Source organism: Varroa jacobsoni, unplaced genomic scaffold (assembly GCF_002532875.2).
Source record: "Varroa jacobsoni isolate VJ856 unplaced genomic scaffold, vjacob_1.0 scaffold_341, whole genome shotgun sequence".
NCBI classification, from domain to species: domain Eukaryota; kingdom Metazoa; phylum Arthropoda; class Arachnida; order Mesostigmata; family Varroidae; genus Varroa; species Varroa jacobsoni.
Genome location: NW_019213243.1, coordinates 34,978 through 55,724, shown reverse-complemented (window position 1 = coordinate 55,724; position 20,747 = coordinate 34,978). Strand labels below are relative to the sequence as shown.

Sequence of the window (20,747 nt, the reverse complement as noted above, 5' to 3'; positions counted from 1 at the left end):
GATTTCTTTCAATTATTATACGACGATGTTGACGAAATTCATCGCTTTAAAAACAGAATCGACCAACATGGTAGAACTTTCGTGTCAGGTTCATCAAAACAAGTAAACAGCGAAAGAATTTCTATAAAAGAAGTAAAGGCTAAATCGTCTTTGTCACGTATATTATTATCTTGATAGTTCTCGTCATGTAACTCACCCGTCAAAAAACTTCCAAACAATCTATTAAACCTATTGCGCGAGAAAAATGCTTCCCAGCGTGTTCGAATGTTACTGGCGCTCAATTTTTTTGACAATGCCTTTGTTGCTTCTTCGCAGATCTTGGTGTACAATTTTGTGGGATACATATGGGAGCTCTATATACTAGTAGTATCCGCTTTCCAGCATGATTTCCTGAACGTAGCGGACATCGATGAAGTTCACACAATCTTTGAGTTTAATGATCGTTTCACTTGTTGTAGTACAAAATAAATTCAGCTCCGGGATGCTGACGAACAATAAACATAACAAAGGGTTCTGCTTGCCTAGCTTTTCTGACAGCTGAAGAATTTTTTTCAGGAGGTAATTTTGCTTAAATGTAAGACAACTCTCGTGGCCGTAGTGAAGAATGATATTTGCTGGAAGGACGCAGTTGTTCAAGAACTCATCTGCCTATAGTACAACCTCAATATTTTCGTTATCAAATGTCTGGAATAATATGGGGGCTGCTTGCGGAAAAATGTCCATAATGTCTTTCTCAAGCTCTCCTTAGGAAGATAGTCTCCGACAATAAGAACACGCGCTTCATCCTCCTACTTTCGAAATGTCAGCATTAAGTATCTTGTTCGACGCGAAGATACGCTCTAAAGTAGATACTCGATTGCATAAAGACTGCACGAAATTGCAAAAGTCGGAATCTACGAGTATGTCTGGCAATTTCATGACCGATTTGCCATCTCGTAACTGCGTGCATATTTGACAATTCCACATCACGCCGGTGTCTTTAGACGTTCCCTGCTCGATCGCATGTAACTTCCATTGGCAGTGATTTTACTTGATAACGTCGTCTCCAAGAAACTCGAGGCATCTGTAGCACGTTTGTTCCATGATGGTCCCTTAGACCAACTGTCCACGCGTCAACCAGTTACTGATTAGAGCGCTTCTTTCAGCCCTTCACTGACCGATGAAAACACAAGGACTAACGTAAATTTGAGATAGTCGCTTTAACTCATCCGATTTTTGTAAATTTTTTTCTTCATTTTAGCAAAAATGATCTAAGTTCATGAGAAAATTGCCACAAAATCTTGAAATTAACAAAATGCATAGTTAATCGCTAATTCAAATTGCGATGATGTTTGCGATCCCAAACTGTGTACACGGTAATATGGCGTGGTAATAACAATATTAGTTAGTTGCGAGCACTTCCATTTACAATTAATTGTCCTACAGTTTCGATTCGCTTGTAGCCCACCGCCATCAGAAAATTCCAAGGACCGCCCGTTTTAGCAAGTAGGCTTGTCAAAAGGGGAATGCATTCATCCAATCGAACGGACGTGGGGCTGCGGCGAGCACCACCGCCGGCCAATAACATCAGTCGAACAGCGGCTTTACATCGCATCGATAGCTTTCGAACTTTATAATAGCGTATTTTAACACGTGCAAAGTGATTACTGTTATGTTAGCGATTAAGTTGTGGCCAGGCAATCCGCTAGTCTCTAGTGACGCTGAAAACTACGATTGGAAACGGAGATTTCACGGAGGGATTATTGTTATTGTGACCAAGTGAATCAGTGCCATTGTGTTTAAGGTTGACCACATTAATTAGTTATAGAAGTGAACATGGTTGAGAAGGATGACCACACGCATACCGGCGACAGTGGTGGAACTTCAAGAATTTCTACTATGAAACGAAAAAAGATTGACAACCGTATTCGAGTCTTGATTGAAAATGGAGTAGCTTTGAAACACCGTGGGATGTTCGTGGTTGTAGGCCAAAAAGCGCGCGATCAGGTCGACACAAGAACATTTTCTTGATAACAAGCAGATTAAAATCGTTTCCCATAATTATTGTCAATGAGCCGATATTAACTTGCTAAAGGTAGAACTCGATCCACCTGTAATCGCAGTATATATGGTTTATATATTTTATATAATTTAAGTGTCATGCATCTAAGCAGTGGTTGGTCAATACACAACCAGTATGCAGATATAATACTGTTCAGAATATATAAATTGAATTTTAAAGGAATTAGTATGCTATTTATTACGGCAAGTACACAGTAAAATGTATTTCAGGGTTTTATGAAATAATATATTTTTTAGTTTCAATAACAGGATTAAATTACTTTGGCAATAGTGAAGGATTTACATATGAAAAAGTATAATCATTTGTACATAAAAGCTTTAGCGAATATGCTATCAGCCTACATAGTGGCCGTGAATAATTTTTAGTTCTATGTAACTTATTCTTTTCGATTATCAGTTAGTTGAAGTATATTGAGTAACACATTGTGTCAAGCGTATGCTTGCATGGCCAGTATATTTTAATTTATGCGATAAACAACTAGTTTTGTCGATGATCTTTGGAATTATACTGTAATTACAGGTTGTATTTCTTCACCATATGCTGAGCAAAAGCATAGTCAAAGCCCGGCCATCGGTGCTGTGGTGCTACAAGAAGAACCTTGGCTTCACCACACATCGACAAAAGCGGATGAAGGAAATCCAACGCAGGGTAGGAGTCTAGAATTAGTGAACCCTGCTTTATATATGGACGTTAGTTTCTGAAGTTTTTGTAGTATTGATTCTATTTAGTTACGATTAACAATTGGAAACGAAAACAAGTGCAGGATAAATACACAAACCCATATACCACCAGATTCTTTTGTTCTGTTGGCTTTTCATGGCGTCAAGTTAGAACTATCTCAGACAAGTTAGCTCTGATTTATATATAGAATAGTAAACCTGGAAATTGTTCCGCCAGCCCTGCAATAAAAAAACGGTACCTTTAATAGTGTTTAAAAGAAAATGTTTCCTGGCTTATGATCACGCTGCAGGTTCGTAGCGGCACCCTGGATGTAAACGAGCAGGACCCATTCGAGCTGTTCGTCGCGTCTACACAGATACGGTATACGTACTACAATGAAACGCACAAGATTCTTGGACAAACCTTCGGTATGTGTTTGTTGAGTTTCATTATATAATCTTTATACTTTTTATTTAGAAAACTAACTTCGTTTGTTATTGCTTGTTTGCGTTTTTGCACCGTCGAGCGAAAGCAAAAATAAGCAGAGACGCTCTAATCATTGTTGCCTCGATTATTATATTGATGTCGTATTGTAGGCATGCTAGTCCTGCAAGACTTCGAGGCGATCACACCGAACATCCTCGCTCGAACAGTGGAGACTGTTGAGGGCGGTGGCCTCATTTGTATCCTGCTTCATAGCATCAATTCTCTCAAACAGCTTTACACGATGACCATGGACGTACACTCGAGATACCGCACTGAAGTCCATACTCGCGTAGTGAACAGGTTTAACGAGAGATTTCTCCTTTCCCTGGCCGATCATACCACATGTCTTGTAGGTGTTTTGGGAAGCGAGTCACTGATATTAAACCCCGTGATAATGATATGTCGACTGTAAGCAATAAGATGGCGCGACACCATGAAAATTGGTGTGCATAATAATATATTCTTGTGTGTCGGTAACTCTGATTAGTCCGAACTATATTTGAAATTTTGATATGTATTATGTTAATTAATAATATTACAATTAATAAATAATTTTAATAACTTAAATCATTCGTTATCGTAACTTTACTATTTACTTCTTCCTTTTTTCTATTTGGTTACGCGATGCTAAAGGTGGTTGATGACAAACTGAACATTTTACCATTATCTTCACGTGCTGCCGAAGTTTCTCCAGTGATTCCTGCGAACGATAACGAAGAAAATTCGGAGTTAACGGAACTAAAGGTAAGTAAATTTAGCTGAGGGTCGAATATAGTGGTGAGGAATAAAATAAATTGCAGGAAATTAAAAAGGGAAGCTTTTTATCGATATATGTTAATCAATTCTAAATACCACTAACTACTATGAAATTATAATATATATAGTTGATGACATTATCTATAGCAGTCACTTCAGTGTGCATACAACTTACGCTTTTAATCTTCTAGGAATAGTTGCTATTTAATGTCACAGGCCGGATCGGTGGTAACTATTAAGATTTAGTAAATTTCGTTAGAAAAAATCGTTCGTTGCGTGTGAATACCCCTTAGTATAAAACAGTAGAAGTAAGTTTGTTGATTAGCATATATGAGACTTACTATATTTTTCCATACTCTTTTCCTTTTATAGGCATCTCTTGCGAACTCACCTGTATCGTCAATCGCTGTACAGTGTGCAACTACGTCCCAAATTCAGGCTCTCATACTGATGCTTGACGTTCTAGCTCAAAAGAGTTCTCGAGCAACAGTGGCGTTAACTGCGGCCAGAGGCCGTGGAAAGTCTGCGGCCCTGGGTTTAGCTATAGCCGCTGGACTGGCCACAGGGTACGTATATGACTAGAGTCGGCATATCCATTTAACACTAGAGCGTAGTTTTTGTTATCATTGTAGTGCTTTTAACGTATATCCAGTAGCGTAACGATATAAGTTACACTTCATTTTTATGTATCCAACTTAACTTTTTAAAGTCGTTAGTTTACTAAAAGTTGGGAAAGAAGGCGTTGTATTCTACAGAGATATATTTCTTACTAAATCGTGCTGGACTGCTTCGTGCTCAAAATGTATTTCTAGTCTTGACAATAAAAATTGAAAATATGATAGATAACTTCGCTATAAAGCAGCTTGCACATGCTTTATGAGTCTCGAAACATGTATCAATTTAGAACCCTTGTGTTTCATCCATTGCATAGGTACTGCAGTATATTTGTTACTGCACCGTCGCCTGAAAATTTGAAAACCCTATTCGAATTTATTATAAAAGGCCTCGATGCAATGAAATATGAACAGCATAGTGATTACGACGTTGTGCAGAGTACGAATCCAGAATTTAAGAAGAGTATCGTCCGAATTGTTATGCATGTCCATGAACAACCACGGCAAATAGTGCAATACATCCATCCACAGGATTACAAGTAAGTGTCTGCATCAAGATAGTAATTATAAGCTTATATGGTTTAAACGATGTATACGTGTATTAAAAGAAGCTTATGCCTGTGTGAAGTTAGGTCAAGATCGTTATGACCACTTTGTCGAACGCATCTATAGATATTATTCGTTGAAAAAGAGCTGCAGAGTTAGGCTTAAACAAGTCAATTTGCTGAACTCTACGCCAATTTTTTTGGCTTATATTGTTTAATCATCTAAATATTTGACTACGGAGAAACCTCTACAGCGATAAAAAAGCAGAACTCGGAGCGGCTCCAGAAAGACATTTATAGTGTTTAGCAGTCTGAATGATAAGACAAATAATAGGCATTCAATTAATACTAAAAACTACTTTTTAGAAATTATTATTTCGTGCAAGTACCACATAATGCGTATGCATTTCTTTTTTCCAGATATGCAGCAAATGCAGAGCTTCTTATAATTGACGAAGCAGCAGCCATCCCTCTACCTTTAGTGAAAAACTTGATGGGTCCATTTATGGTGTTTCTTTCTTCTACGATTAATGGGTATGAGGGCACGGGTCGTTCGCTCAGTCTGAAGCTAATCGCACAATTGCGCAAGGACTCGGCTAGTGCCGGTGGCCAAGCAAACTCAGAAACTCTTGGTGGAGCACGATTCCTTAAGGAATTCCACCTGGAGGAAAGCATTCGATATAAACCAGGTAAACTTTACAGTCTCCTCCCATTTTCATTTTTTATGTCGACTAAGTATTCGGCTTAGTTTTTCTAATTAGACAGGAAACAGAATGCGTGTAGCGTAAATTCCTGATTCCCACTTTCGTTTGAAAACCTTTGCATCTGCTTGTTTGTCATATTACAGGGGATCAGTGTGAAGCCTGGCTTAATCAACTGCTGTGCTTGGATGCTACGACTGATCGGTATTTTGGTGCTTCTGTTGGTTCAGGCTGTCCTCCTCCGCAGGACTGCCAGTTGTTCTACGTAAATCGTGACACACTGTTCAGCTATCATAAGGCAGGAAGAAGTGTCTGTTTTTCCATCACAGAGTATATCATCCAAGGTAGTTAGTTATTGCATCCAAAGTGGTTAGTCACCACCAGAGATGATTGTATTTAGCTAGGTTCATTTTTTTCATCCAAAGGTATCTGAGGCGTTTCTGCAAGAATTGGTCGGACTGTATGTGGCGTCCCATTATAAGAATTCTCCCAACGATCTTCAGCTCTTGTCGGATGCCCCCGCACATCATCTATTTGTGCTTTTGGCCCCAGTTGGCAAGAACAGCAAAAGTGAACTACCACAGGTGGGTCGTAGACTATTGCCTATTGGTTTAATTGTTGGTGAAAAAGGACGCAGTTTTATTTGCTGCGACATTTTGTTTTACCTTTCTAATGCAGTAGCTTTTATAATAAAAAAAAACACGGTTGAGTCATGTACTTTGCTTTGATCTGTTAAGGCGTTTAAAATCGAAACCCTTTTTATTGTCAAAAATGTAGCTACACTAAGTGTGTTAGCCCGTAGTACGTATTATTTTTCGAAGTCAAGGGTTAGAGCGCTAAAGTCAATTACAAATAGCGGCATTCAAGGTCTGCGGGTACCGTTTTAACGTCGTAAATATCATTTTGAGCGCAGGTGCTGTGCGTAATCCAGCTTTGCTACGAAGGTGGTATTTCTGAATCATCAGCGACGTCCCACTTGTCGCGTGACCAGCAGCCTTCTGGTGATCTCATCCCCTGGACAGTAGCGCAACAGTTTCAAGATGCAAATTTTGCACGATTGTCCGGCGCACGCATCGTTCGAATTGCCACTCACCCCGATTACCAGTCGATGGGATATGGAAAACAAGCTATGCAACAGCTGATCCAATTTTTTCAGGGTAAACAACTGCTAAATGTAGTACTAGTTTTACATTCTATGTAGCACGTGTTTTTGTTAGTAGTTTTCAAAATTGCAATTCCTGTTACACCTGGGCTTATGATTTTTTGCCTGCTACTTCACATGATCAACTTTGGAATCATCGCATGGCCGGTGACTGGCCCTTTTGCCTTCAATAGGTGCGTTACTGTGAGTTGAACTCTACTCGCCGTAGTCGAAAATGACGTTTAATTTGTTTATGTCCGTTCATATATTCGGTATTTCAGGCTACCATCTTAGTCTCTCAGAAGAAAAGGGTGTAGGTTCCGTTGATCCCGAAGCGCAGATACTGGACGAACTGACCGAAGCTAGTACTGATCTCCTGCGCGAACGTATTGAACCTAGACGTTCACTTCCTCCGCTTTTGCTGAGGCTGGACGAGTTTAAACCCCGCCAGTTGGATTACGTTGGGGTGTCGTTTGGCCTTACCAACAGTTTGTTCAAGTTCTGGAAGTCACTTGGATTTTCTCCTGTCTACGTGCGACAAACGGCTAATGAACTTACAGGCGAGCATTCGTCGATCATGGTAAGTTGGCAATAATAACACACTTAGTTACATGTAACGGTAGCAAACGAATTACTTCGTTTGTATTCGGAATTCTAAGTAAGCATAATTCGCCAAGTGCTGGGTTGTTCACCCACTAATTGAGAACGTGAGCTGGGTTTTTGTTTTGCAAAACAGCTTTGTTTTACCTTATTGTCCGTAGTTGTTTTGGTAATTGTAATGCTTGTTCAGTGCGAAAGGAGTATCTTATTTATGAAAGAATGTTGGTAGGAGGGATTTGAAATCTCTGTAGAAAAATCACAATAAGGAAGTATCACGCACCAATTTGGCAATTTTGTTTGCAGGTGAAGGCGCTTGACGATAACTCTACCTGGCTATCTCTTCTATTCAAAGATTTTCGGAAGCGCTTTGCTGCCCTTCTCGGATTCCAGCTTAGTGCTCTCGATTCGAAATTAGCGTCATCAGTAATCGTGAATCCGATCTGCAGAGAAGTATGCATTCAAGGCATTAGTTATTGTTACATTACTGTGATCTTTTCTAAGGCAGAGATAGATATTCTGCTTGAAAACACGTATCAATGTTTGAATGACAGATAAGGATGTGGTAATATCCTGCTAAAAGATAGCTTTGGAAATTACTGCTTTATCTCCGGTCACGTTGCTGACTGAATACTGGATAATTTGCAGGCGTCTGGCAGTTTGTCCGTGGAAGATCTAAATAGGGAATTCTCATCATACGACATCAAGCGACTTGAGCAATACTGTAATAATTTAGCAGATCACCATCTTATCATGGACATGGTACCGGTTTTGGCAAGGCAAGATTTGAAAATTCATTTTTGACATACTTGTTTTAAAATGGGACAACCCTTATAGTCCCGCAAATCTAAATCTGAGTGCTAGCCACGATTTTGTTGTTTGAAATTTCAGAGGTAAATTACCGGTTTTTCTCTGTAAAGTTAGCTTTTTGTTAACAGTATTCTCAATGTTCTATTTTAGACTTTATTGAAGTTCCTTATTGTTGCCTAGTAGGAACGGATCTTAGACGACGACTTCGTAATGAGCATCTATTTTTACCTGCTTATTTATGGAAGGTGGTTTTTCCTAGGCCAAATGGATACTAACGGGAACGAGACGTTTCACCTGTCTCTTGTACAGCAGTGCATTTTGCTGGCGGTAGGGCTACAGCATTGCACTGTCGAAGCAATTGCAGCCAACCTAGACATCGATAGGGTTCAATGCCTTGGTCTGTTTAACCGAACGATTCGCAAGTTCCTGACGCGCTTCCAGCGAATTCTTGAGACTCAGATTGTTAGCCAAGAGTTCGACACTAATTCACATAGTACAGTAAATAAGGTAAGTAAATATACTGCACTGAGATCATTCCAGGTGCATGTCTTCTTTTTTGTTCCATTTTAGAGAGTTTTTCTCATATCGTTAAGTTTGTACTTGAAATTTAGAAAATTGTTTGTTTTGTTATTTTATTGTTCACCAGTTTTAGGCTTACTACTATATAGTACAGCTTTTTCATTATTTCTTAATAAAATATTTATGTTACGTAAGGCATTGCTGGTTTCAAGAATTTACTATGTATTCTTTTTTGATGGCCTTAATATATCGGAAGGGTGATGAGCTTCGACCGCTAAGGAAGAGTTTAAAACGCGAACTTGAAGAGGGAGCTGAGGCAATTCGACGAAAGCAAAAGGAAGACATCATTAAGGTAAAAAACCTCATTCTTGTTATATTTTAAGTTAAAAATGAATTAGATGTTATGTATTGTGTATGGCTTGAACTTATTATTTTTTATTCTATTTATTCATCATTAAAGCAACATCCTGAATAAATGTAATATGAAATCTGTGTGGAACTAGCATTTGAGGAATAATTGAATGGCATAGTATTTGACTTAAAATAAGGATGGCCTATCAATTGAATGATAAGAACATTTTGGCAGGGTAGAGGTTTATTTTATCTCAAAGTATTAAGTCCCATTAAATATAAGGAACGCACGTTTTTTTTTATCCACATCGAACGTCGGTCATCTATGTGACTACGTATCGTTCTGCAATAAATCTTCCAAAATATAACGTGTTAGCAAAGGATTAGAACACAAAATTTAAAAAAATTTAAAGATAAAGGTTCAGGCGAATGCACGAGTTAAGGCTTTCAACACAATTTTTGTATACTAGCTCGCTCGAGTTAACTTCTGAATATATTTCGTAGGAGCTTAATCTGACCCAATATGCCATCAAAGGAACGGATGATGAGTGGAAAGCGGCACTGGGAGAGCACGGAAAAAGCCTCATCTCCATCAAAAGGTTAGCAATACAACGATTGCACTGTAGGCATTATGTAATTTTATTGTCAAATTGCGGCTTTCCGTAAAATAGAGGTACCTCTGTAACTCGTTTTTTTTGCCATATTGTTTCAGTTTAAACAAGCGGCCGGATGACGATCAGGACGAAGACATGTGTAATGATATTCCTGGCCTGAAACAAAAGAAAAAAATGATGAAATTCAATAAGAAAAAGTCTTTGCGATGAGCGGAGATCAATATATAGTACGTAAATAATAAATATATATTGAACCGTAGAACCTCGCTTTGATTAACTTTTTTGTTTTCTTGAGAGTGAAATATTACTTAGGGTGTGTGTTATGCTGGGTTAAAAAATTTGTTATCTCATGTTATTCCAAATAATTTACTTCTAGTAAATGACGTTAGAAGCCTATTGTCTGTCTGTGCAAACGAGGTTATTCTAGCTGGTTTTAATAAGCTGGAAATGTTTTAGTAATTATGTGAATCAGTGCAACCCAAGAACCTCAAAGTGAACTAGTTTAGACCGTAACTATTCAAGCTTCCCGACCCGCGACTAGATCACAATTTATTTTTTCATTAGCACTCTAGACCCAACCGTTAGCTAACGTTTAATGATCTTAACTACTGTTATAGAAGTGTCTTAATGTTTCGCGTTTTACGCTCGAAACTATGTCAGTATTTCACCATCATCATCAGACAGCCCAAGTCTTTCCAAAAAACGATGAAAATCTCCCGCTGATGTTTAGTCGAAACTCAGTTTATTAAAATAGAAGTAATTAGTGAAACCTAGTAGGTGGAAATAGTTCAAGAGTTTATTAATAATTTAGTGCATAATAAACAGCTAAATTTAATTTTTTTCTCGTGCAGCGGTAACCTAGGCTTACCTAAATAAGTATATTATAAGGACCTTTAATTGTTTTGTTGATCTGGTTTCATGGTCTCCTATATGTACGTACTAAATAATACTATGAACTTGTTACATTTCTGTATTCTAGACCTCATTACCAAATGACATTCAGCATACGAATTACTGCCCGTGACCTATCACCTCATATTTCTGTTCACTCATCATGCTCACAGTTATTAGCTATTGGAGTCGAAGGGATAAAACTTGATCATAAACAACTACATAAGGTGTTAATACGCCTACACAATCGAACAGACTCGGTTTTGGTTGCAAACTGAGAAGACTGAGGTAGAAAGCCAATTGACTGTCTGATACAATTATACATCGTCGAGAACTCAAATAACAGCATTGACCACTATATGGAATTAATCGGATGCCTAAGTGTCATATGTTAATGCTTGTTTATGAGTGCTTCGCATAGTGGGCAAGCCAATGAGTTGGTCCCGTAAAGCAAGCAGAAACGCCTCGTTTAGATCTTGCCTTGGTGAATTCATTTCCAGGACGGCGACTTCAGCTCGTTACATGTTTTAAATCGATGTGGGCGAAAGCAGGCAGACACAAGGAGGAAGGGGGTCATTGAGACGGAGACGTAGGAAAGCCTCCGTGAGTGTGTTTCGTCTCAAGCCAACGGAACCATTTCGAATCACCGAGGCTGCCGGCACTTAGCAGGCGGAGAGGACCCTGAGTTAGTAACCAAACGCGAATGAAGTAGCCAAACATGAAACAGGTTGTGTCCAGTCGGCAGACAGTACACAGTTCTGACCCTCTACTGCTGCTTCTCCTACATGGACATGGTCCATTAATCGGCACCTGTGCTGTTTAGCTACCTTCGAGTGTCAATGAACCCTTCCAGTTTTCTCTCTTATCGTTGTTCACAGCAGATGTGATATTAAATTAAGAAAAAAACTGATCATAAAGCAGGAGCAGATCACAGGGAATTTGTTGCAAGCGGACCTTGTGTGAAGGCATACGAGGCTTTGATTGTGCTTTATATGATGATGATCTGACAACGATAGAAGTTATTTTATATTAATTACTGTATTTAGCTAATAATGATAGTCTTGGCGTAAAATTTCAACTCGATTTTAGGCTTAATGTGTCCACATCAGCCTCCGTGTAGATTCTCTAAGATTGTTAATTTTTAGCGGAGGAAGATTCAGCATGTGGCCTGCCAGAGTGATAGAGACGGCAGCTTTACCATGTTGTCATCACTGAGGACAAAGCTTCTGATGTCTATTTTTTCTTTTTTTTACAATCTTATTCTGTCTTAGTAGTTCAAAATAGATCCACCTAAAAATCTGCAGTTCTATTTGACGAAAGCATTTTTTTTGCACCAACTGATTGCTTTTCCAGATAAGAACTTAGTGGTTTAAATGGTGTCATCTTCAATGTATTCTTTCCATAACTTTATTATTGCATTTAAATTAATAAATAATCGCCATATTAACAATCAGCTCAAAGATGCTATAAACATGATCAAGGATTATTCTGCGAATATATCGCATATGAATCGTTAAGTTCCTATGTTTATATGGATATAACAGTGTTGGTTTTCTAATCCTACCACGAGATTTAGCCCCGTGCGAGTACTGATTTTCCAATACGTTTTATCTACCCTAGATACATCAGCGGTAAAAATCAGATGGATAGCTATGAATATACTCGAGAGGGAGTCTGCTACGTAACGTCCTTTACACTGTGCCAAGTATCAACGCCCGAAGAAGACAGTTTGGCCCCATACATCTACTTGCCTTACGTGGATAAGTTACTGCGAGCCCGACTACCTTTTTATGTAGCAATCTATCCATCTGTTCACATATCTCGCTTGGACTGCGCCACGTTTTGGGGCAGGTCCGTAGTCTGCGTGTAGCGACACTACAAAAGCGAACTGGGAAGTCCGAGACGGTTGAAGGGACAGAAAAGGTCTTGGGTAAGAGCTACGCCTGCTGCTTGTCGTACTACCATGTCTTTTTTTTGCTCTGCCATACAATTCCGGTCACGTTTTTCTTATCCGACGAAGTCATTGTGAGAGGACAAGCGCAGACAACACACCACCGGTGTCGCCGCCGTCGCTGCTACTGCGAGACTCTGTTGGGTCTGATCAAAACGTCTTGGATTCAGAAGCAATCAAAGCCGCCTTGCGACTAGACCCGGGCAACTTTACCCGGCTACCCGGCCTTGCGGCCTTCCTGCGGGCAACCTCTTGTGCGCCTGTACTAAACATAAGCTAGCATTGCTGTGTAACCATACTACAACTGCGACCTTGTTAGACCGCCACGCTGTGCTGACTTCCTACCACATAACAAGCACAAGAAAGCACCGGTTGCTGGACAAACCAACCAACTGCCGTCTATTATTTTGTAGCATAGTATGAAATCGGCTTGAGTGAGTGAGCTACGAACCAATAGGTCTATCCGCACGAGCAGACGTATGCGACTCAGTGGCGGCAAGTGCTGGCTGTTTGGAAACATCATGTTTGCTTCAACAGCGGTGACTCTGCACAAATCGTTTGACGGGCTGTCTCACTGTCCCACAGCAGCTATGTGAAGGTTGCAATGAGCGGTGACCGGCGTTATCGTTGTTGTCGTCATGTCCGATGATATATTGTCGGTGACTAGGAAAAAAGTCGCGTTGACCTCCTGAATGAAGGTAGTTAGAAAGCTTTTGTAGAATCGCCGAAAGACGGATGTTTACTAAACGGATAAAAGAACGGATACTGTTTACAATGAGTGACATGGCGTTGTCCACTCCAATCCGTCGTTTCTTGTGGGACAAAGGACCGTTAGGGTGATAGGGAGAACGAGGGAGTGAGTACCGTAACATGACTAAGGGAGGATCAATACGTGGACGACGGAAACGACTATAATGACGATGATGACAACAATAATCACAATTAAGAACAGCAGCAAATGCAACAGCGAAAGATTCCGACGGATACCATGAAGACGGCGATACAACCGCAGCAACGGTACAGTATCTCTGGCATAGGCACACATTGTAGCCTTGTACTTGTAAGCGTTTTGTATCAAGGGTATTGGCAGGGGGAGGTGGATAAGCTTTGTACTAGCTGCAATCAAAGACCAGTAATGACTGTCCCAGACGATAACAATGGGATAACAGGACGGAATGGCGGCTTCTCAGATGTCATAACATTTCCTCACGTGATGAATATCGGATTGCGTGGCTTAGTCTTGGCAGCTCAGAAGAGGGAAGCCCCGAACAGGAAGTTGTCAGACACCGATCATATGACTTTCAATCGCAGCTCTTCTGTATATCAGTGATTCTGTAGACGTTGTAGTTAAAATGACAAGCTCAGAAACGACAGGTATCACTTGCAGGATTTCAATGGTGGAACCCTGAAGAGTTACAATGACGATGCTATCTGGGCGGTAAATGGCAACACAATAGAATTCAATTTGACACATGAGTCGACTGATACTGGGATACAAACCAAAAGGCAATATGTAATGTTAGGTGGAACGTGTCACTTTTGTGTGTCACACTTGAAATCTCTGATCAATATGGTTCGATTCCAGTTAGCTTGAAAAAACTTGCACAGTCATTCAGTGAATTAAAATTATGTCATTAGACACCAACGCTGTTCCCTTAAATGTGGGTAATTAAGCAGAATATAATACACCAACCAGATGGTTTCTGCTTAATTAATCTAACCAATGAAAACTGAGTGCTAGCTGTATTATCCTTACACTCTATGAAGAAAAAGCCCCGGATGCCCCTAGGAGCTTGCTATTTACCACTGGGACTGTACATAGCCATAGTTGTAAATCTGCACACATCTATCCCATGCTAACATAATCAGTTTGAATCTTCCCAATGCACCCGCACAGAATGTTTGTTCCTGTTCATGGATCAAGAATTGAAAGATTCCTTATAATCCGATGGCTTAACTCTTAGGCAGGTGAACACAGATACGTAATCTTAAATTACGAGGTGAAAAGGGTGTCCCTAGGGTTAAGTGTTCACAAGCACACCTCTATCGGTTAACTTAAAGTAAGGCATGCCTTATTTTTCAAGCCGATTCTGATCGGTTGCTGCTGCTGTTTTTTTTTGAAACAAAGGACTGTTTTGTAGCTTTGAATGGTCCACTCTTTGCTGGTACTACTTCTTTTGAAAAAAATGGGAGAATATTCGGTACCGGTGCATTGTAACCAGAAAATCGGAGCGACATTAGGTAGATAAACAGCCTTCTATAGACATAGTAAAACAATATAGCGCATTTCACAAACGCAAAAAGAGAGCAATGCGTTACACTATACGACTAAATAAGTTATAATCCCGAAATACTAAGTTGAGGTAAAGTAGTAGAAATTTGACATTCTATTCTGAATTAAATTATAGGCAGTCGTAAGATCTAAATTTACATACTCTAGATCTTCCACTCACTCGGCACTGCCTCTGAAAGTTGAACCCGGAACATCCCCCGACTTGAACCCTCCACAATTTTGCAATTTCTAGCAGTTGCACGCTTTCAATTTTTTTTCCATGTATGAGGGCGTGACAAGTAACGTTATGAGCAGGAACTGAAGAACAAAGTATTTTTAGAACAGATCAGAGTATTTCTACACTCTTATCTTTGCTCTGATAGTGAGCGCTCTAAGTACGCTAGTGTCTGCGTAGTAAATTTCCCAATAGAGAGAAAATTAGTGAGAAAAAGGACAGGAATTATTGACAACATTTATTGTCTACTTTGTTTTTTTTTAAATGACGCTATGATACGAGTTAGTCGAAACGGGAGTTCTCGGCGCTCGCATGGAAGACACCAAAGGAAAAAAGATGTGGCGAGGAAGCTGTAGGAAGATACAACATGGTAGTTTCTCTATTTTACGCAGTAATCACAACGTAACCACAATGAAACTTTCAGCTAAGTAGCTTCTTTTGCAAAAAGAACTCTAACTAGCTGAAAATCTTGAGGCACATTAAATGTTTCGGACTTTACGTTTAGTACTCAAGCCATTAGGCGTTCTTCAGAATTTAGTTGCCGATTCGAGCTTGTGAGGAAATGCCCTGGTGTTAATTTTTTAGTTTGGATAGGTAACATTTCAAACATCCAAACATGGTTGCAACATTTTCTTAACATAGAAATCTGTTTCAGTTTCGTGTCTCTGTTGCTCCAGTATCATTTTATGACTCGCTTAAGGCCAACTATTCAAGACACATCCTTTGCTGAAACTATGTCGCTTTAGGAAACAAACTGTTCTTCCAGCTCAGCTCTATCGTCTGCTGGATAAGACCTACCATTCCAGAAAAGTTCTCAGATTGCCACGTTTTACTCTTTAACAGTTTCCTCGTCATCTTCCATCGGATATCTCTTGAGACTAGTTAATAAAAGTCAGCTTCGTGCTAGCTCTTTTCGCGGACAGTTATAATGGTAGTACTCTCTGAACTGAAGCATGATCCAGCCTATTTTCGTTATCCTCGCAACAACATGTGTTCGAATAATCTTCATCCACTTCTGTTAGGACAGCATACTTTGAAATAATAGATAGATCGAAATCCACGTTGCTGAATTATGTCCACAGAGTCCTCGCTCTACGCATTATATGCAAATACCGCTTTCTTCCTTTCCTTACTGCGGATAATGAAATGTTTAAAAATTAATGTAGATCAGTTTGTATATATATATATATATATGCCGTATATTAACATATTAATTTTCACGTGTTCTTTCTGGAAAGGTCAAAAGACGTTTCTACGGTATAAAGTCTTTTCAACGTCAATTCAAATCCCTCGCTCTAACTAGCGCTCTTTCTGCTTCATGATATCCACGGATTCAATTGTCATGGCTCTAATCTTTTTCTATCCCGTTAGTACGTCGATTTTTGCTGACGTTTTTGGATTCCCTTGTCCACATTGACATCGATGGGGTTAGGGGGGTGCCGTTCAATCGACAGTACTGCTAGTCCGATTTCGGCCCTACTATTATTCCACCCATGAGTTTCTTAAATTAAGTGAGCTGGAGAACCAATCAAGCCCGCCTGCGTGCTTGACAATGGTGAGTAGGGAGCTTCCAAAAGATGTATCAAGATTTAGCTTGTCTATCGCTGCTAAGGTACTGGTGTGGCTCGTTTACCGAACATTACGCTGTATCATTCGTAAAACCGGCGGGAGAACGTTTTCTTCAAAGGAGTTACTCAATAAGGGCATGCCGCAAGGCTCGAACGTGCGTGTATATTCGACCGCCGTGGTAAGAGACAGGACCGATTGAGTGAGTATGTGGGTATAAAGATTTATCCAAGGTCATTCTGGGCAGATCTTGTTAGCCATTCTTCTTTGCTTTACCTCACTCTGCAAATCATATTCGAAATTATGTAATTTGCTGCTTTGCGCATGCGAGGCTGACACTGCATCGAGTTATTATCAGTTAATATGGAATCCCTACTCTGCCGTTAGACGTATGTATCCTTTCAGAATGATCTTTCTTACTTGGAGAGTCTTTTATGCACAGTTTATTATGCGATCATATAACTTAAGCTACTTTGCGCCATAATCTCCAGCCACGTTGCAAATAAAACTTGAATCGATTGAATTCTGAAATTTATTTAATGAAACATTCCTGCTTTCAAGACGATAAATAACGACCTATTAAAAAGTCTGCCCTTTTCCTGAGCAGGGCACAGAAAATTTTGACGAAGAAATTTCATAAAGGCGCCGTCAGGGCCTACTCCTCGAAGGTCACGGAGATTGGTATGCTAGCTCTAATCAGCGACATTCGCTGTTCACAAAATCTAATACAATAGCGGTAGTACAAGTGAATTACCTCGCCTCCAGCAGAGATTGGTTTATGAAAATTCGCACGGTGTCTTTCACATCGTCCTATGCCATGGGTATTTTTGCTGAGTTGTAATTTGAAATATTATATTGTACACTAACTTTAACTAAATATATCTATTAGTGTTGAACGTTTCCTGAATTTGTATCCATCAGGAACACAAACTGTTTCTCAGTTGTCAAGCGTAAAGGTGCAGCCAATCATCTTTTATATGACAAGTTTAAGTTTCAAAGGGTATCACCGACTGGCTGATTTCGCGAACAATCGTCTATGGCCGGACTTTTCGAATAATTCATGCTCTCTTTGGGACTTTTGGTTCCCTTAACACAAAAGTACGAATATGAGTTCAAATAATAACCATTCGAGTTTGTCTGATAAAATAGTAGACGACGGTTCGGTTATTCTTAGTCGACGGTAGATATAAAAAGATTTCTCAGAGGCAAACCGTGCCGCATCTGCTGGGGAGGATTATTTTCATGCCACTTGCTACCAGTAGCCATTGATAGCAGCATCATCACCAAGGATAGTGGAGCCCCTCTGTCTAAAGTACAATGTACCATAGAACATTGTATAACTATATCACTAATATATAAACCATTTCTTTTAGCACTTAATTAATAATATGAACTATTTCATAGATCTACACATGTCGTATAAATGGTATATGTCATGTAGTATTTTTCAAATTTAGAAGGTCAAACATGTAACATTCTAAAACAAAAATATCAATTAGACCGTTTCTTATTTTCGGCTGTAATACGATTCAGAAGTAGCGTCACTTTTGGAGGTCGATTCCGATACGAAATAAAATAGGTAATATTCATTTTGTTTCAGATGGCATATTCCGAAGTATAGGTAATAAACTTAATAATTTACTTCTTGACTTTTGAAGATGATCTTTTCTAAAAAAGAATAAAGAATAGGCAATTTTTTAACAACAAAGATGAAGCTAAAAGTTGCCAACTAAGCTATCAGAGAAATTATCGGTTAGCATCTTAATCATTAATATAATTCGTATAAGATAAACAAAAGGCTACTTCGTGAAATCTACTAAACCCATACTAGTTCCTTAAACGGATTAGAAGATGGATAGAGAGATTTGTGATACTTGATAGTACAGGTTAACAAAGTGCTATGTAATTACGATATCTTCATACCTGAACGACTATAATACACTACACAAGAAGATACAAAGATATAGCAGTCTGGGTGAAAAAAATATATTCTGCTTTATGCAGACCTTTAACGGTTCTGTAAAAGTTCGTGTTTCGATACCGTAACTGAAAAAGATTTCTGAATTGCCTCAGCAGGGGCACAGCTGTTTTCATGTTCATCCTTTCCGGGAAAGGCTGCTGTTAATTTCGCTTTTATTTCCAACGTCTTCGTGCTTCTGTCTGTTAGATAATGACCCGCCTTTATGGCTTTATACCTGAACTAAACGAATAAATGTTTAGCCTGACAGTGTCCTACCTCGTCTTCTGTCTTAAATAGCAAAGAGACAACTCGAAAAGATCTTACTTGAAGAAATGACTGTTACTCAATGTTACTACCCGAGAAAAAGACTTGTTACAGATTAAAATTGTGTTTGCAGGTCAGGAGGTCCTGTTAGCACTTGTGGCCAAATTTGGCTCTGTCAAGCCATCTCGTAGCTCCATCGACTTTGATCGCATGACGTGGACCTTGCTCAGACTCACCTGGGCAGCGGGCTGCCAGAACAGCAGTGCTCCAACCTTGAAGCATATAAGAGCGACGACGCCGTCTATGCGATAGAATGCAAAATAGAGGGAGAAGAGGGTTAACGTCTAACCGCCTAACAGTATTGGAAGTTACGGATAGATCAGTCGAAAGTGGATGAGCAGTGGAGACTGCTTCAATCAGTTTTCTAGTTACTCTTCAGATAACCGTCGTCAGCTAACTTCAAGAGTAGGACCAGCCTGGCGTCGTTTCTTTATTCTAGATTTTTCTGTCTTGACAGAAACAGCTTCAGCTACTAGCCTTTTGTCTGTTATATCCGTCTGAAAAGTTCTGTTTGGATATCTAGCTCGTAATCTAATAAGGACAGTATTTGTTAGTTGATCTTGTTTTGCCGATTCTACAACTAACGCTGGTGAAAACAAAAGAAAAACAAATCTCTCTTAGATTCCCATAGGCGCCGCTACACAACGCATGAAATCTTTATGTTTATATGAAATGCTGGTATTATTATGTATTAATTTTTCTTCCTTTCTCTTGTAAACGCCAGCCATTTTGATCTTTTTTTTGCTGAAGGGTTCATTTTCGGGAATATGGTGTAAGCTAGGAATATACATATATGTTATTAAAACGACTAACTTTTGATATTTTGCAACAGGCTACCGCATTGTCTCCATAGGAGAGCAAGCCGATGTGAAGGCCAGCGATTCATTATAAAGACTCAATTATATACACAGATTAAAATTCACACAAAATATGATTATTAAAGATTGTGATTATTTAAATTGTATTTGAAAGAGACAGTGTTTATTTAATGCGGCCCACGCGTAGGTTTCTGGCACGAGGCGAAATAATAAACATCTGTCTATATATACAAAGTAATGTTGTGTTTATTGTTATTAGTGTTATTATTACTATCAACCGAGTGGCTGTCACCTTACAAGCAGCTTCACATAGATATACACCATATGGACACTAGAGCCATGAACATTAAAGCTTATCGAGTTAGTCAGTCCTTTCTTGCAAATGTTCCGTGCTACGCACACACATATATACAGGACGGTACATAACACTACACTGTTATTTTTCACCCTTCTAACTTCAATGTTTCGTGCCGTTAGGCATTCCATAGGCTGGCCCTCAGCATGAAACGAACTCTGTCTATGCTCGGGTTCGAAGCTACACCACAACGTGTTCCTAGGATTAACAAGCAAATTCGCTGCTCGTTAAGCTATCACGAGGACTCCCATTGTAACTTAAAGTAATTCAAAGCTAACTGACCCCAAATTAGTTGCACTCGTTTACTGTCTTTTTATTAGTAGCATCCCTGTCATTTGTTGCGACTACCTGTTTTGTTCCATGACTGGTTTCTCCTTGCTGTTCTCCATCATCATCCTGTTTCAACCCATTGTTGCATTGTAGAAATCATTCCTCTGTTTGGCCGGGCTACCGCTGTTCTACTAATTCGATTACATTTCTCAAATGATTCCAAAATTTTGCTCTGATTGTTTAGTCAGT

At 39.4% G+C, this 20,747-nt stretch overlaps 1 protein-coding gene and 1 long non-coding RNA gene across 6 annotated transcripts; one reads left to right on the top strand and one right to left on the bottom strand.

The window, feature by feature from the left end:
- Positions 1 to 1,559: 1,559 nt before the first annotated feature.
- l(1)G0020 (RNA cytidine acetyltransferase l(1)G0020) lies at positions 1,560 to 19,525 on the top strand. Of its 3 annotated transcripts, XR_015310628.1 has the most exons (20): positions 1,560 to 1,986; positions 2,582 to 2,710; positions 3,033 to 3,150; positions 3,319 to 3,557; positions 3,842 to 3,952; positions 4,337 to 4,530; positions 4,896 to 5,117; positions 5,544 to 5,812; positions 5,971 to 6,122; positions 6,250 to 6,408; positions 6,738 to 6,981; positions 7,247 to 7,545; positions 7,869 to 8,015; positions 8,211 to 8,341; positions 8,618 to 8,879; positions 9,148 to 9,243; positions 9,747 to 9,841; positions 9,955 to 10,083; positions 11,248 to 11,432; positions 19,129 to 19,525. XR_015310628.1 is itself a non-coding variant. In XM_086967929.1 (19 exons), exons 1-18 carry the CDS (start codon positions 1,816 to 1,818, stop codon positions 10,064 to 10,066), a joined length of 3,150 nt encoding a protein of 1,049 aa, XP_086824055.1. In that variant the 5' UTR covers positions 1,560 to 1,815; the 3' UTR covers positions 10,067 to 10,083; positions 19,129 to 19,525. The 3 variants fall into 3 exon arrangements, 2 of the variants coding, with proteins under 2 accessions (XP_086824055.1, XP_022687339.1); XM_086967929.1 differs by lacking the exon at positions 11,248 to 11,432; XM_022831604.2 differs by lacking the exon at positions 19,129 to 19,525 and having other exon boundaries at positions 11,248 to 12,187.
- LOC111259522 (uncharacterized) lies at positions 9,471 to 13,688 on the bottom strand. Of its 3 annotated transcripts, none has more exons than XR_002679683.2 (3): positions 13,150 to 13,688; positions 9,920 to 10,012; positions 9,471 to 9,596 (listed from the first exon to the last, which is right to left on the bottom strand). It is a non-coding gene; the product is annotated as an uncharacterized LOC111259522 (long non-coding RNA). The 3 variants fall into 3 exon arrangements; XR_015310629.1 differs by lacking the exon at positions 13,150 to 13,688 and adding an exon at positions 12,499 to 13,136; XR_015310630.1 differs by lacking the exon at positions 13,150 to 13,688 and adding an exon at positions 12,499 to 13,136 and having other exon boundaries at positions 9,471 to 9,585.
- Positions 19,526 to 20,747: the final 1,222 nt, after the last annotated feature.